Source organism: Artibeus jamaicensis, unplaced genomic scaffold, assembly GCF_021234435.1.
Source record: "Artibeus jamaicensis isolate MK-2021 breed Jamaican fruit bat unplaced genomic scaffold, CSHL_Jam_final contig_548, whole genome shotgun sequence".
In the NCBI taxonomy this organism is placed as follows: domain Eukaryota; kingdom Metazoa; phylum Chordata; class Mammalia; order Chiroptera; family Phyllostomidae; genus Artibeus; species Artibeus jamaicensis.
Window position 1 is genome coordinate 22,791,344 of NW_026521883.1, and position 17,036 is coordinate 22,808,379.

Here is a 17,036-nt window from a genome sequence, read left to right on the forward strand (position 1 = left end):
GGTGTAGCTGGACAGGAGAGGATAGGGGTGGGAAAAGAATCTTTTTAACTTCTAATTGAGGAACAGGAAAATAGAAGGTGAAAAAATTAAGAAATGTTGCTAGAAATTCAAAGGTAGATCATTTTCATATTGCTTATAATTCATCTCTTTCCTATCATCTTTTCTAAGAAGTTGAGTGAAGAGGCCAGTTTACTCTCGGGTTTCTTATACTGTCTAGTGCATAAAAATATATATTGGTTCAGCATGGGCCACTCACACTGAATAACTAGGGACATTTACCTAACAATCTTTTTTTGACCCTTGTGACCCAATGGGAGGAGTTAACAACCCAACACATAAACTTTAGTTGATTTCCATATATCTTTAATGATAATGCATAGAGATGATGAAAATTAACAAATATTACTTTGAAAACCTATATTGCTGAGAAGCAAACACAGTGCTGTTTGTTATCAAGATTGAAGTGACTTGCTGAGATCAATCCATAGTCATTGAGGATGGAAACCTCTCATCTTTGTATGCTTTAAAGGGCCTGGGGTTTTTAATGGTCATGTTAACGTATTTAACAAAAAATTAAAGATGTTTCCCTAGGTGTAGTGTTTTTCTTTGTGCCAAATGGTATACTAGCTTTTCTTAAGTAAATAGGAGGAAAAATAGTATTGTTACAACTCCTCATTATTCAAGTGTGATTAAGTAACACCTTGGAGTATGTGGACATACATACATTAGGGTCTAGTATAAAATACTAAACATTGGAGTAAGGTAGAAGAGTAGAATAGTATTTTATATACTGTTAGTATAGAACTGGGCCTAATTTTGGATCTCACTATAGCTTTATGTTTTTAAAATCCTTAAAACAGTTTTTCTCATTTGATGTTAAATACTAATTTTTTCAGAAATTTGTGTTATAATTTGGGTAGGCATAAATCATTCTTAAGAGTAGATAACATTTTCGTGACTTAGAATAGTTATAGTCTGTACAGCGTAGTCATAGTCTGGTGATTACCATAGTCTGATGATTACCAGAGGGAGAGGGGGATAAAAGGGAGTAAAGTGGAGATAAATGGAGACAGAAAGAGACTTGACTTTGGCTGGTGAACACATAGTACAATAGATGATGTACTATAGAATTGTACACCTGAAGCCTATATAATTTTAACTATCAGTGTCACCCCAATTAATTCAGTTAAAATAAAGGATAGTCACAATCTATATTTTAAGTACATTAAGAGAAGTGTTTGCCTAAATGAATAGTTTGGGAATTACTACATGGAAATCTGGATATAGTGCCATTTTGATATTATATAGCATTGTTTCCTTAAGAGTTTTTACGTATGTTCTTACTGGTCTTCCATAATGTATTTAGGACATAGAAAGAGTTCAGAAATTGAGTAATTACAGCTTAGTTACTTAATCAGACCATACCTCTAGCTCTAAGGGACCTGCCTTCCATAGACAGTCTTAATTTACACGTTGTAGATGAGCAGTAGCCGTTTTCAGTATTGCAGCTGTATAGGCAAGTAGTACTTGGTAGACTTGGATGGGTGAGATGATCACTTCCAGGCTGTGCCATTTCTGATGAAGGACAGTGTGTGACAGTGAAGATGGCCCTGTCAAAGTCTGAAAAAGTGGCAAAGCAAGTTTGGCCCTAATGTCTCCTAGTTTTAGTAGTTTTTCTGGCAGATATCAGTACCATCTGACTATTTGCTCGTTCAAGAATTAATATTTATTGAGCACATGTTATGTGCAGTGACCATGCTAGATGCTGCTGATACCAACACAGGTAGTTTGTTCTCGTAGAGTTTTACCTAGTATATTTATGGCTGTGTTGTTACCTGCTGAGAAAAGTAATGTGAAAATGTTTATATATTATGGAATAAGCGACCAGAGTAAGAGCTATGTGCTTGGCTTAGAAGGTAAGTTTTTCTGCCAAAAAAACAAACTGCTAAAATTAGGAGACATTAGGGCCAAAATTGCTTTGCCACATAGATTTTATAAAATTCTGATTGGTGCTGCATTTAAGTACTGCTTTTCCACCCCATCCCCCATTATAGATAATACTAATAAAAATGACATGATTCTATAATGTACCCTATTCTAGTTTATAGGGTAAAACACAGAAAATATTGAGCATGAAAATATTAGGATACCTTATTAGTCTTCTGTGTTGATCAAAATTGAAAATAGGAAACATTTTGAGTTATATTGGAGTGTGTACTTACAGATATAGTTGTAATTATGTATTTTAACTTTTTAAGCAACAAAGGAGAAAAGTTCTGGGAAGAAACTGTTAATCTTTAAGAAATGAACTTTTTTAGGGTATCATTTTGTAAATTAGTTTTTTAAGAATTCAGAGTAAGGCCAAGAAAGTTAATTTTCCATTAAAGGTGGCAGTTTTATATACTGTAGGCATAGAATCACCCATTTCCCCTCTTAAGTACTAATAACATTTATTACGTACTATGATAAGGAAAAACTGGGTGACTGTTTGGATGCTGCAGCTGTTCAGTTTGGAAAAAAAGGATTGTGGAATGAGAATTTTGGTAATATGCCCAAATCTCTGCTTTGAAATAGCCCTGGGTAACTTCAAAGCCAGCCGTCTGACTCCAGCTTCTTTGCTGAGATCTGACTTAGTGGAGGGTTTTGTGAAGTGAAGTGGCAAATATTGAATATTTAATATAGACTTCTGTTTTGTTTTTAATTTATAGGGAGAATGATGAATCAGTAAAAGAGGAGAAATCTGAATTAAAAGAAAAATCAGCAGGAAATAAGAAGGCCCATAGATTTCATCCTTATTCAAAAGACAAGAATTCAGGCACTGGGGAAAAGAAGGGTCCAAATCGGAACAGAGTTTTCATTAGCAACATACCGTATGACATGAAATGGCAAGCTATTAAAGATTTAATGAGAGAAAAAGGTAAACATCTTTGAAACTCCACTGTTTGTTAATTTTCATATATAAGAGGAGGGAACTAAGCAAACTTTGTGTACCTCTGAGCCACACAGACTCATGAAAATTGGTTTTTGTTTATTTCTGGACACATGAATTAATCTTTTCCTCCTCTTTCACTTGACACAATTTCATTTCAAGGTAGTATGGATAAATAAAGATTTTTCAAAATTTTTTCTTCTTGTTATTTGAGTGGAATAGTAGTGAGGCAGCATATGCATGCCACCAAAAATTTTGTTAAAGTGATTGCTTTGTTTAGTTGAAGTTTTTATAGATTTTTATAGTTTTAAAGGACTATTGCACTAGTTAAGCAATACATTTAGCTGTTAAAGTATGAATAATAAGGTCTGATTAATTTTTTTTTCCAAAAGCTGCTTTGTTACTATCTTGGTGGAGTCTGGAATCTGGCTGTGGAATGCATTTTGTTTGCATTGTCATGAATGCGATGATGCTGTCTCTGCAGTTCTATATTAAAATTGTGTTACTGCTGTTGCAGTTTTGTTTTCAGAATAACCGGAAAATCTTCATTTTATATGTATGGTTGGTTTTGGGGAAAAATAATTTAATATTTGATTTTGTAAAAGTTAGTTTTGTTATCTCTTGAAAAATTGAGTTTTAACAGTCCTGCTAACTATGTACTTGGCTTTGAGGCTCATCTCTTCTAATAAATTTTTAAAAATTGCATTGGTGTATCTGTTGTAAGGTGACAACTATTTGATTGGTTTTATTCATTGACTTTATTTAGAAAGTGTGTGGCTTGCTGTGAAGCATGACTTGTAAATTTAGTTTGATGGCAAACATGATTGAAGACATTCAGGTAGGAAGTCACCTTAAAACAGCTGTTGTGTGTAGGCGACTAAAGCTACTTGAAAAGTGCTAATGTTGATGCTTTTAATATGATAGGCTAAGGGAACATTTGTATGTATATGTGCATTTGTTCACCAACTATATCATGCGGGCCAAAATATGATCTGTAGTATGAATGAGGTTAATATGGTTGTTAGCTTTTTTAGAGAATGTGGATGATGTACATTTCTGAAAATTAGTTAAATTTACATAGCCATTGATAGGAGGTATGTTGGTCTGGTTTTGATTGTTGGTGAATAATAGGTGCTTTTCTGTAGAGTTGTGCACAGGTGTGCAGTAAAGCAAGACATTGGTGTTTAAATGTATTGTTTCTTGGTATCTTCCTTTTGTATGTCTTATGTAGTTGGTGAGGTTACATACGTGGAGCTCTTTAAGGATGCGGAAGGAAAATCAAGGGTAAGTGCTGTGGGCAGTAATCTGCTTGAGGTTTAAAAGTTCCTCAGCAGTTTACTTTTTGTATAATACTTGTACCAGTTTTTGGAAACTTAAGTTTCATTTTGTTTTACTTTATTATGCAAGATTTGAGGCTTTATACCAGCAAGTTTGACAATACAAATCAAGCTAGCTGCCTGAGAGGGATGGCTTTTATAAATGCTCATAAAGGGCACTCACTTTTCTAATACTCTTAGGTAATGCTTCTTCTTAGACGATAGAATTTAATATAGGACTTTTTTTTGTTGTGTTTTGATGTCTTTGAGGATATTTTTAAAGTCACTGAATTGATAATATTCCCTAAGAGTTCAATGAGAGGCATATAGCTTAAATGTGTCAATTCAGAATGTATGTTTGAAATTTATACTGAAAAAACTTAATTTGATAGCCTACAGGATGACATAAGAGGCAGTGCTCTGACCAATTGGTATGAATGACATTGATGATTAAATTGACATAGAAGGAATTGGGTGATAGTCGATTTTGATTTTTTAGCAACAAGAAAGAATATACTGAAGAATACAATGGATAACTCTTAACAGTGTTTAATTTTATTAGCAAAAACCATTTGGGTGCATGAAAAATAAAAGTTTTGTCATTACATTTAGTGGCACTTTGAACAGTAACAATGACAAGTTACTATTTTTAAAATGATACTACAAATTTGTTTCTTTAACATAGGTAACTTTTTAAAAACTTCTTAAAACTGAATGCTGTTAAACTGTGTGCAGCCAGTTTCCCCTGAGAACTTTGTTAAAAGTGACATTAATCTTTTCTATTTTGATTTTAATAATTTTATTTTTTATTTTTTCTATTTGTGCACAATGCAGCTTTTGAAAATACTTGTAACTATCCAGGGACAATGTAAAGATAGGTATAGTAGAGGCTTCAGTCATTTCTTTGAATTCCATTTGATTGAACTTGTACAATGACATTACATTAGCTTTAAGGAAGAGCCATCTAAATTGTGCTTCATGCTTGTTATACTAGATTATACTACCTTAAATAGATATGTTTAAAAATATACAGAAAACTTGTGGTCATTTGCCTTTTATGTTTTGGAAGTATAAAGACAATAAAAATGACTATATTAATTGATTGCTCTTAGTGATTTAAATGTCATATTCTACTTTAACTTCATCTACTGATACAACTTTTTTTTCTTTTGCATATATTGACAAATCTACCTGGATATAGGGTTGTGGGTAAGAATTTTTTTTTAAGTACCTTAAGTTAAATTTAAACTTCTGATTGTAAAAAAAATGATCTTAGTATATAACCCCCCCCCATTTTTTCCCCCGATTAAGTGTGGTCGAATTTAAAGATGAAGAATTTGTAAAGAAAGCACTAGAAACCATGAACAAATACGATCTTAGTGGAAGACCCCTGAATATTAAAGAGGTAAGATTTCTTGTATTTGGAATAATTTAAACATTTGAATATAAGGATCTGTTTTCTTTGGATTTTCATCTTTGGTAATGTATTTATCTGACTACAACATTTTTTTTAGCATAAATTGCTTATTAGACCATTTATATTGATGGTGGTTTTGCTTCCTTGTACATGATTTTCTATTTGCCCTTAAGCAGTTGGTATATACATTTGATTTGCTCCAAATTATTATAAGCAGACGTACATGATTTAAAGACATTTCAGGCCCCAGCAATTTAAAGATGAGATACTTTTGATGCTGACTTTATTTAGTATATACATACTCAGTTTTTAGGTTGTGTTGTTTAATTTGAGAAGTATACTAGATATTTTTGTAGTTGATAATCAGAGTTTGCTTAATAGTGTAAATACCTTATGGATTTGAATAAAATTGATGTTCACTTTCAATAAAATTAACCTGAAATTATAGCAGATTAAAATTTAAGAAAAGTTATGTCTATTAGCAAAATTTTTGACTAAAACTAGAAACCCTAAAATGGAGATGTTCCCTTTGTATGGAATTGTTGCAATAAAAATATTTTGCTAAAGATTGATTGGAAAATACATTAAAAAACTGTTGATAGTGAGGTGTAATTGAACTTATACATAATTCGCTTGAATAGTGGTCATCTTCCTGTCATCCTTAAGTTGATATTGTTAATCTCACCTGAATAGTTTGATCACAAACCAGTTACGTATATATCCTTGCTAAAGTCTGTATTAAAAAAGAATAGAGGATATAACTTTGGGAACCTGAAGAGCCTCCATTAGCACAGATGTTAATCACTGGTAATAGAGCAATTCTATCAGTGACAGTTTAACTTAGTATAGTAGTGACTTGACTCCCAGCTCTATCACTTTCCAGCTGTGTAAGTAGGCATTTACTGATTCTCTAACCCTTAGTAATGATGATAATGGTACTGCAGGTAATACTTACCTGATAGGGTTTTTATGAGGATTAAATGAGGTACATGGTAAAGAACTCAGTCTGTGGCATATGAGAATCTGTATGACCCAGGGCAAATTACATAACTTATTTCTTTTTTTTTTAATCACTAAAATGGGAATAGTGATAGTATTATAAGGAGTCAAAGAGTTAATATATATCAAACATTTAGTAAATGTTAGCTATTATAATTGTGATATTATATAAATTATTTAGCATAGTATGCAAATAATATAATTACATAATAAATGTTAGCTGTAATAATTATGATTGTTGTTATTACTATCAAAGATGGGAATGTTACTGGTCATTGTTCTCTTGTTTCTGATTATGAGGCAATAATGCAGTAGTTTCATTTTTCCTTCTCTGCAAGGGATATGTTCCAAGATCCCTGGTGGATGCCTGAAAGCAAGGATCGTACTGAACTCTAAATACACTATGTCCTTTCCTATACATACATACCTTTTCACTTAAAGGAAGCACTGTACAGCTTCTCTTTGGCATATTTGAATTGTCAGCATCAACACTCTTGCACATTGGAACCATTAAGTAAAATAAGGGCTACCTGAACACAAGCACCGTGATGATGCCATGATAGCTGACCTTATAACCGAGGTGGCTACCTTGTGACTAAAGGCTGGTAGTGTACAAAGTACAGATAACCCTGGACAGAGGGATGATTCGTGCCCAGGCAGGATGGTGTGAGACAAGTCGATTTCATCACACTATGCAGGAGGGCACACAATTTAAAACTTAAGAGTTGTTTATTTCTGGAGTTTTTCATTTAAAATTTTTGGATGTTGCTATACCATGGATAACTGAAGCCAGGGAACTGAAACCATGGATAAGCAGGAACTGCTATAGCTTAAAATGAAAGGCCATGCTACCAACATATACAAGTATCTCAAATCCCTTTATTTTCATCAGCTTCTGAATTCCCCTAAACCTGTATGACCCTGAAGGTTTTTGTTTGCTTGTTTGTTTGTTTATTTTTGTGACTGGAAAGTAGATAATTTGTGGAGAAAATTTAGACTGTTACAGTCTTTGCAAGCCATTTATTGGTTTGGCCAAAAAGTCTGTATTTTTGTCCATAAAATAAAAGATACATTTTTTATTTTCACCAGTAACTATTGATTTGGATATTTTGAGTATGTCAGCCATCTCTCCTGGGTGGTATATAATGTTGACTGTTCTCAATCAACGTCTCGATTTGATCAGTACCAATTTCAACTGGTCTCCGACTTTGGAACATCATCTGACGAGAAATCTCCAGCACAAAACTTCACAAACCACTTTTGACATGTTTGATCATTTACAGCACCTTCTCCATACATTGCACAAATCTTTTTTTTTTTTTGCATTTCAGTTGCATTTTTACCTTTTTTGAAATAATAAAGCACAATTTGCTGTTTTATGATGTTTCTTCTTATTCTTCAAAAGACAAGTGTTACAGATTCTTGTTTTTATTTCTTGTAGGAAGAAGATTTATTGAGCGCTAAAGGACAGGTCCATGTTGTTTGTGTTTTTTTTAATTTTAGCACATTGTAGATTGTCAGTAATATTTTAGAGACCCTGGGATAAAGTTACATGATCCATGATGATGTAGGATACTTCCATTATTAGCCTCTTTAAAATGAAAAAAAAAGGTATAGTTTGACCTAACTAAATGTTGAGATATTCTTTGTTCAATTAATTCTTTTATATTAATATCGCTAAAGGTCCCTTTTCTGGGAATATCTGATTTACAAGTGGATGGCTGAGATTAGTGCAGAGAAGTACTAGTGAGAGTCTAAGGAAAAGTTTATTTCCAGTGTTCCTTTACAGATATTAGAGTTGCACTTTTTCATGTAATTTGGGGTGGGGGGTTAATAGCAGTTGTAAACTTTTTATAGGCTCTCTAATAGCAATAACTGGCAATGCCTGGCAGTCTGACATCCAAGGGAAAAAGAGGAATAAAAGCAATGATATTAGCATTTAATTTGTGTTATATAAATTGTATATATGTTTTACATATATTTATGTGTGTCATGTATGTAAAAGACAAATAAAAACATAGTACTATGCTTTAGTAATTTTAAGGTAAGAATAAACAACCCATCTTAATAGTTCATGAAGCATTTATTCTACTGTGTCCTCCTCTATAGGTAACCACAATCCTAAATTTTATATTTGTGCAAGATTCTGAAACCTTAGACATGAAGTGTTTATGATTTTATAATATTTTTTAGAAACATTGATTTCTTCTTAATTTTTTTATTCTTCATGGTAAAGAAATATATTGGAAACCAGAATACTTTTATGTTGCATTCACTTTTTCACCTTCTATTCTATACCTTGAATTCTTCCTAAAGAATTTATTACAGTCACCAAATTTTCTTTTCTTTTTTTATATTTCCAGACAGGCTAGTGGAGTAGAGTTTATGGTTACATATATCATAATTATTTGTCACTGCAGATGAAAGACTATTACTTTGTTTATTTGGGTTTTTTGTTTGTTTGTTGCATTCCACCTAGTGAGATGAGTGAGAAGGACATTTAAACTTGCTTTTCTTTGGTTAAAGGTAGAATATTTTCTTATAAAATTAATGAACTAAAAAAATAAAGCAATGCTTAGTGTCAGTTTTTATTTGGACACTGTTTATTCCTCCCCTCCTCCCAGTCTTAGATCATAATGACATTGAGGATGGAAAGAGGTTGGAAGGTGGATAATTATATTTTGTGTTTTCAGGAATAAAGTTCACACATTATCATAGTTCCCTTCTAACCCAGTGTTCTGGGTTTTATAACAATCTGTTCCACTGTTGAAAGGTTTGAATTAGTGTTACTTTGGCCTTGCATTGGTCATCTAGTAGTGATAATTCACTATTGGTGTATTTGGGAAAGAAAAGAGTTACAGTAAGTATTTTGTTCCTCTTTGAGTTATGTACATGTATGTGTTTGTTCCATATAATTGTACACTAGTGCAAGGGCAAAAGTAAGTTAATTTCAAGTTCTTAAGTGACTTTAGTGATTGATTGGAAAGAGGTATTTTTATTTGACATCCCTGAAGACTAATCTTTTGTTTTTCCACAGTTTTTTTATGGGACCGAATTCTCTGGGTGAGAAAAAAAGCTCGCTCTTCAACAGAGCCACTAATTTGACCCAGATGGGATACTTACTATAGAATATGAAGTTGTTATTTTAATTATGTAGACTTTATAATGTATGTAATGGCATTTAACATTCAATGTGTGTTTTAGGATCCTGATGGAGAAAATGCTCGTAGGGCATTGCAGCGAACAGGGGGATCATTTCCAGGAGGACATGTACCCGATATAGGATCGGGGCTGATGAATTTACCACCTTCCATTCTCAATAATCCAAACATTCCTCCTGAGGTTATCAGTAATTTGCAGGCCGGTAGACTTGGTTCCACAATTTTTGTTGCTAATGTAAGTTTAAGCTTTATTCTAAAAATTTGTCATTCAGATATCTAGTTCTAATTATGAGATTATTTGATTAGATAAATGGGTTATAGGTTTATAGAACATTTTATTTTTAACTAAAGTAAGTCAAACATAGATTATTGTAAACTCAAACCCAATGTTCATTTTTATATATAAGGTTAAGAGTGTATATACAAATATTTTGAATTTTTTAAAAAGAACTGTATAATTTATAAACACTTAGCCATTCTTGAAATTATTTTATGCGATTTTTGTTTATATTGGTAAATTGATTTTTTTAGCTTGAATTGATATTTGTGAATGTGCATGTTATAGTAGGTTTGTCATTTGTTCTTAGCTTTTGAAAGTCAGTGATATCAACAATAATTTACAAAATCTGAATTTCTCCTAGTAAAAATAGATGTGCAAGTTTCAAATGTACAAAACAGGATTGAATAGGTGAGAGACTGTTCTGTGAATTTTTTTAAAAAATGAAGGATAAGGAATAATGCAGATGTAGCATAACTGCTTTCAAACATCCTAATGTTTTTTGTGAATATTATCTCATATACTGTTTAACAAGAATAGTAGTTGTTTATAGCTTTGAGATTTTATAAAAGATGTGTATATATTATGTATAAGTGGGGAGAGGGGTTACTAGGTATATAACTTTATATAATTTTATGTTAAGCTTGATTTCAAAGTTGGCTGGAAGAAGTTGAAGGAAGTGTTCAGCATAGCGGGAACTGTAAAGCGGGCAGACATTAAAGAAGACAAAGACGGCAAGAGCAGAGGGATGGGCACTGTCACTTTTGAACAAGCAATTGAAGCAGTTCAAGCAATTTGTATCCTCATCAGCACTTTAGGGTTGTTTAGTAAGGGTGAAGAATCTTGTTACCATTTTGTGAAAGTTCTGGAATTTAAGATTGCCTAGCTTAGAAATGTGTGTTAGACTTTAGTCTTCAGCACATAAAGCTTTTTCTGTCCAAGTACTAAAGTCACTCTTAACACTTGAATTGGCCTGGTATGAACCTTTTTCTACTTTCTCTTGCTGCCACAATTAATTGTAAGGTATGTGTGCTCCTGAAATTTGTGTAATCCAATTATGATGTATTACAGTTGCTTCAAGTAAAGGCTTGGTAATTTTCTTTATTCAGTAGTTGAATTAAAAGCTTACATTTTATACATAAAATCAAACTATGAAGCAAAGAATGAAAGTTTTTCTTTGAGTATATGGAAGAGACTAATATAAATGAGTAAAATATTAAAGACTGGTTAAAATATTAAAGATAGTGTGACTCTAAATAAGATTATAAAAATGTATTTGTATTCAAGTATAATTTTATAGTTGTCTTAACTGGCTTTCCTTGACTGAACCAACAGCTATGTTCAATGGGCAGTTTTTGTTTGATAGACCTATGCATGTGAAAATGGTGAGTTCCTGTATATCACTTCATCTCTCCAAACGTTTTAAATCTTTTCTCTGTTCTCCTCTACATTTCAGATTTTTTTAGTTATATATTAAGCTTATAATAAACTTTTTTGCAATTAGGATGACAAGTCTGTCCCTCATGAAGACTACCGTTCACATGACAGTAAAACGCCACAATTACCACGTAAGTAAAAGCTTTTAGAAACAATGCAGAGTGCTGTGTTTCAGCTTTACTGTGTGCTAAGCAGAACTCTTTGTGTTCATGCCTGTATCCCAAGTTGCCCAAAGTTTGGTGTTTGGAGTTAGTTTGGCATGATGGACTAGGATGATTGAGAAGATAAATGTGTGCCATTTTTCTCTTTTGGTAGGTTTTCCCCATTATAAAAATGTATGGTAAAAATTCCTCCATTATAAAAATATAGGTAAGGGGAGAAAAAGTCTTTGTAATTTTACCGCAGGTAACCTCTATTATAACACTTTTTGGGTATCGTTTTTCTAGTCTTTCCTTTCACATATATTGTTTTACATAGTTGAGAATTACCATATAATAATTGTTTTCTTTTTATTTAACATAGAATATATGAAAATTCTTTCCAAATATGTTTATTGGTTGTATAATAGTCTCATATGGATTCTCCATAACTGTTGTGTATATTTAGGTGTTCTTTTTTCCTTTAATCACCAACAGAGTAATTCATATTTTTTTGTATACAAGTCTTTGCTACGTTTCAGTTATTTCCTATCCTGAAGTAGATTTACAGGTTCTCAAGCCATGCTCATTGATCAACGTTATCAAAATGTTTTCCAAAGGATTTTGAAACTGCAATGTAATGTACTTAACACCTGCGACTCAATACCAAGTTTGTAAAATGAGGGTGATAATAGTACCTGTTTCATGGGATTGGCATGAGTATGGTGTGAGTTAATACATAAAGCTTTTAGCACAATCCTTGCATAATGTAAGCACTCAATAAATACGAGCTCTTATTCTTACTGTTTTACTGTGCCTTCTCTGGTTATTACTAAATTTTTAAATATTTTAAGTATATAGCCAAACTTAAAAATTACTCATGTAGCTGTGATGGACCATACTTGTTTTAGGTGATTTTTCTTTAAAATAAAACTTGACAGATAAAGTTGGGATTACTCTACTCCCCTGCCCAACTCCCACCAGATACCTTACCTTGAGGAAACAACTTATGATGAATATAGTGTTTATCTTTTAGGTTTTAATGATTTGATTACAAATTTACACATTCATAGATATTATATGGAATTGTTATGCTGAATTTGAAATTTGGTGTGTGATATCATATCATACATACTCTGCAACTTGCTGTTTTAGTTTAATATATTTTGAGATTCTTTATGTTGATATAGTTCTAATTCCTTTATTTTATCTCTTAATACCATATTTTATATGTTTTTCTGTTTTTTAGTTACTCTAATTTTTGTTAGCAATATTACTAAGTTGGGGAATGTTGTGTTCTTTTTCTAATAGAATGATCTGTTCTCTTAATGTTTGCTAGAAATTATGTATAAAACAGTCTGGCCTTGGTGTGTAGTTTTGGGAAAGGTTTTAAAATACTGATTGCTTATATGTTCTATTGCATCTTGAGTCAATTTAGGTTATTTTTATTTTTCTAAGAATTTTACCATTTTGTCCATTTTTAGATTTATTGGCATAAAATAGTGTCTTAAATTTCTGCCATATCTATAGTTCTATCTTTTAACTTTTTGAAGGGTTACAGTATCTCCTTTTCCCCTGGTCAGTTTTGCTTTCAATGCGCCACACTAGAAGAAGAGGAGTTGTTTTGGGCAATACATTACATACATTGCGACACATAATCACAAAAGAAACCTTATAATGTTTTAAGAAAATTTATGATTTAGTGTTGGGCCGCATTCACAGCCATCCTGGGCTGCATGTGGGACACCCGCGGTAGAGGTTTGTCAGTTTTATTAATGCTTTCAAATAAGTAATTTTGTTTTCTGTATCTTAGTTTCTGTTCTTACCTTTATTATTTTCTTCTATCTCTGTTTTTGGGTTTAGTCTTTTACTTTTTTCCAAATTCTTTAAGTTGAATGATTCACTAATTTGCAACTTCTATTTTGTTTTTTTTAATATATTTTTTAAGGTTTTACTTTTTTACTTTAAGAGAGAGGGGAAGGGAGAGAGAAAGAGAGGGCGAGAAACATCAGTATGTAAGAGATATATCAGTTAGTTGCCTCTTGCATGCCCCCCCCACAACTGGGGACCTGGCCTGCAACCCAAGCATGTGCTTTGACTGGGAATCAAATTAGTGACCCTTTGGTTTGCAGGTCAGCGCTCGATGCACTGAGTCATATCAGCCAGGGCTGAAGCATATATTTTAAAAGCTCTCTTAGTAAGGATCTGTTTGTAAATTCTCTCAATTTTGATTTTTTATATCTTGAAAGATACTGGGGTTTCACTAGTTATATAGTTTGAGATTGACAGTTCTTTTCTCTTGGCAGTTTGAGAATATTCCAGAGTTTTCTGGCTTCCATTGTTGATATTAAGTCAGCTATTTGTTGAATTGCTTTTTTAAATAGGTAGGCTGTGTTCTTTAAGATCTTTGACTACAGCATGAGTGTGAATTATTACTTGTTAGGCTTTCATAATCTGGATACCCATTTGTTATGGATAAATTAGAAAATTCTCAGCACATGTGTCTTTCAGTATTGCCCCTTCTTCTACAGGGCAGTTCTTTCCATCTCCAACAAGTTTACCTTATCACTCAGAGTGTCATCCTTCAAGATCCTGGCCTTATGCAGGGTATCCCAATTTACTTTCAGCTATTAGTAATCTTTTATTTATTTACATAAAAACAAATCTTACATGTTTACATTATGTTCTTTTTAAGATTTTCATTTTTATATACTCTTCTCTATTGATAATGTTGATATATGACCTCATAGACTTTGACAGAATCAATTTATTATAGTGATGCTAATTATTATTAGTCTCCCCCTATTTTTTCTCTTTCCCTCCCTTTCTTTGCTCAAATTATAATTAGCATGTGGAAACCTCCTCATTTCCCATGAACCTGATACTCTTTTTGGTAGAAACAGGATTTCCCAAAACCATGAAGATTTTTTCTTGTCTGGGCATTGTTGATGTACAAATATGCTGTTGCTTTCAGTTGGACCATTTTTAGGGACTGAGCTAAGAAAAGATATTTCCTTTAGCAGGTCACGTTGATCTTTCCATTTTAACACAATGTGCCTCTACTCTACCTTTAATAACATATATGTGTGTGGGGGGCGGTTAGTTTCTAATTGATACATTAACTAGCAAGAACTGTAAAATTAGAATAAAACACTACCTATTCAAATATTAATTAGTTATGCCTTTAAGGTCATTGGGTTATTTTGAAGTCTATTTTAAGAGAAGTAGTAAAAAGAATATTGGATTTAGAGACAGAAAACTTAAATTCTAGTCTTAATCACATAGCTAAATGACATTATTCAAATAACCTGAGGTCTCAAAAATTTCCTTGTCTATGGATAAATATGTGAAAACACTTAAAGTACTGTAAAAATGTAAGTAAATATTTATGATAAAAGTAGGTAATGCAACCTTTGCTTTATTTAATATTTTTTCGTGGTCATTGAGTTTTTAGTTTGATTTGAACCATTTTAAAAGTAGTTCTTAGATTTTAAGTGGTTCTTCAAATTTGAGAAAGTCTCACTTTCTGATATGTATGCCATTTATAAGGTGATACAGTTTTTAAAATCCTCTCAGTATTTTATTAGTCTTTTTCAATATGCCTTTAATTGGAATATAAGATGGATCTGCTTTATAAAACAGTTCTCATTACTTACAAGTGGTATTATACTGAGGGTTCAGTGTGCTGCGCCCCAATGAAAACAAGAACCAGTGGTCTTATTTAGATACATGCAAAATTTTAGAGATACTACTATAGGTTTATAGCTTTAAAACAATTGTAGTGCCAGTTATGTAACATATATGGGTTGGTAATATTATTATTTGTGTTTCAGGTGGTCTTGGAGGCATTGGAATGGGACTTGGTCCAGGTGGACAGCCTATCAGTGCCAGCCAGTTGAACATAGGTGGTGTAATGGGAAATTTAGGTCCAAGTGGTGAGTATTATGACTTGCTTATTTCTTTTTAAATGATACATTTGCTAGGTCATAAAGCTCACATTCAGTAGTTTGTAATGTTTAAAGCACTGCATTTTATAGTTGGGTATTTCGGACCTCACTTCAGTTTGAAAAAGGAATGAAATCTTGGACAGCAGAGAACATGTCAGGAGGGTCAGCTGTGGCCAGCTGTGCTGTAACTAGCTTGTTAGCTCTATGGGCTTTTGGAATGGCTTTGAGGCAGAAGGGGGAGTGTGCAGCGTGGCACCTTGTGTATCATGGATGTATGGTATTTGTGGGATGGCCGAAGGGCCACTGTATCATAAGCAGTTTAACTTTGCATATGTAGATGGGTAGTAGTTTTTTCAGATAGCTAGTCGGCTCTTCATCTAGACCTAACTTAGTTTATTTTTTAAGTTTTTTTTTAACTTTTTGGTTCCGGAACCTTTTTATGCTCTTAAAATATGTTGAGGACTCCAAGATACTTTTCTTTGTATGGTTATATTTATCAATATTCACTATATTAGAATTTGAAACATATTTATAAATTTATTTAAAATAGCCCATTGTGTTAACATAAATGTACTGTTTAAAAATAAATTATATTTTTCATACAAAAGAATTAGTGAAAAGAGTGACATTGTTTTACTTTTTGATATATCTCTGTAATGTTTGGCTTAATGCAAGACAGCAATGCTGTTATATCTTCTGCATTTAGTTTGTTACACTATCACACATCATGTAGTAGTTTATGGAAAATTCCACATTACAACTCAAAGAATGAGAGTAAAACAATCATTAGTATGAATTAAATACTTTTGACTGAAGGTTCCCCAGACCACACTTTGAGAACTATTTTAATCGATGGATTAATAAATGTGACTGGATTTTTATTTCTTTGAGATGCTACAGCTACACTTTAAATTATGAGAGTAGTTATTGTAATCATTCTGATCCAAACAAGTGGAGATTTTCTTCCTTACTCTTAGACCCTCCACCCTCCTGAACACATACTATTTTTATTCTTTAATTTTTCACTGCTCTCTTGGCTATCATGTGTAGAGTGCTTAACTTTCTCACCTGATGTTCAAATCTGTTATAGTGATACTCCTGTGTTTGTCTAAAAAGAATCAGTGAGAGTGGTATTTTATGTCTGCTCTGAAAAAAAAGAATGATTTTCTAGTTATGGATATTTTCTAACAGAATGTGAGTGTGACCAGTGACTTTCCTCATCTAATTATTCAGTGAAGCCTTTTTGAATATTCATGACTAGACCATTGCTGTGGCATGGTACTTTGAATCATCCCACACGTGCCCCTGCTTCTCTAGTGTTCCATGGTGACTAAACCAATGGTATCTGTTTGCTCTTTGTGTTTTGTCCTTCTTTAGTCATAAAAATGAGATTTACTCAGAGTGTATACTGTGTTT

At 32.6% G+C, this 17,036-nt stretch overlaps 1 protein-coding gene across 2 annotated transcripts in view; it reads left to right on the top strand.

The window, feature by feature from the left end:
* MYEF2 (myelin expression factor 2) overlaps positions 1–17,036 on the top strand; it is a 30,808-nt gene that overhangs the window by 1,772 nt on the left and 12,000 nt on the right. For both annotated transcript variants that reach the window (XM_037156477.2, XM_037156480.2), the window contains exons 2-10: positions 2,709–2,917; positions 4,161–4,213; positions 5,447–5,454; positions 5,557–5,650; positions 9,866–10,057; positions 10,743–10,896; positions 11,435–11,484; positions 11,604–11,667; positions 15,507–15,608. In XM_037156477.2, coding sequence (XP_037012372.2) covers positions 2,709–2,917; positions 4,161–4,213; positions 5,447–5,454; positions 5,557–5,650; positions 9,866–10,057; positions 10,743–10,896; positions 11,435–11,484; positions 11,604–11,667; positions 15,507–15,608 — 926 coding nt within the window. The remainder of the gene's footprint in view (positions 1–2,708; positions 2,918–4,160; positions 4,214–5,446; positions 5,455–5,556; positions 5,651–9,865; positions 10,058–10,742; positions 10,897–11,434; positions 11,485–11,603; positions 11,668–15,506; positions 15,609–17,036) is intronic.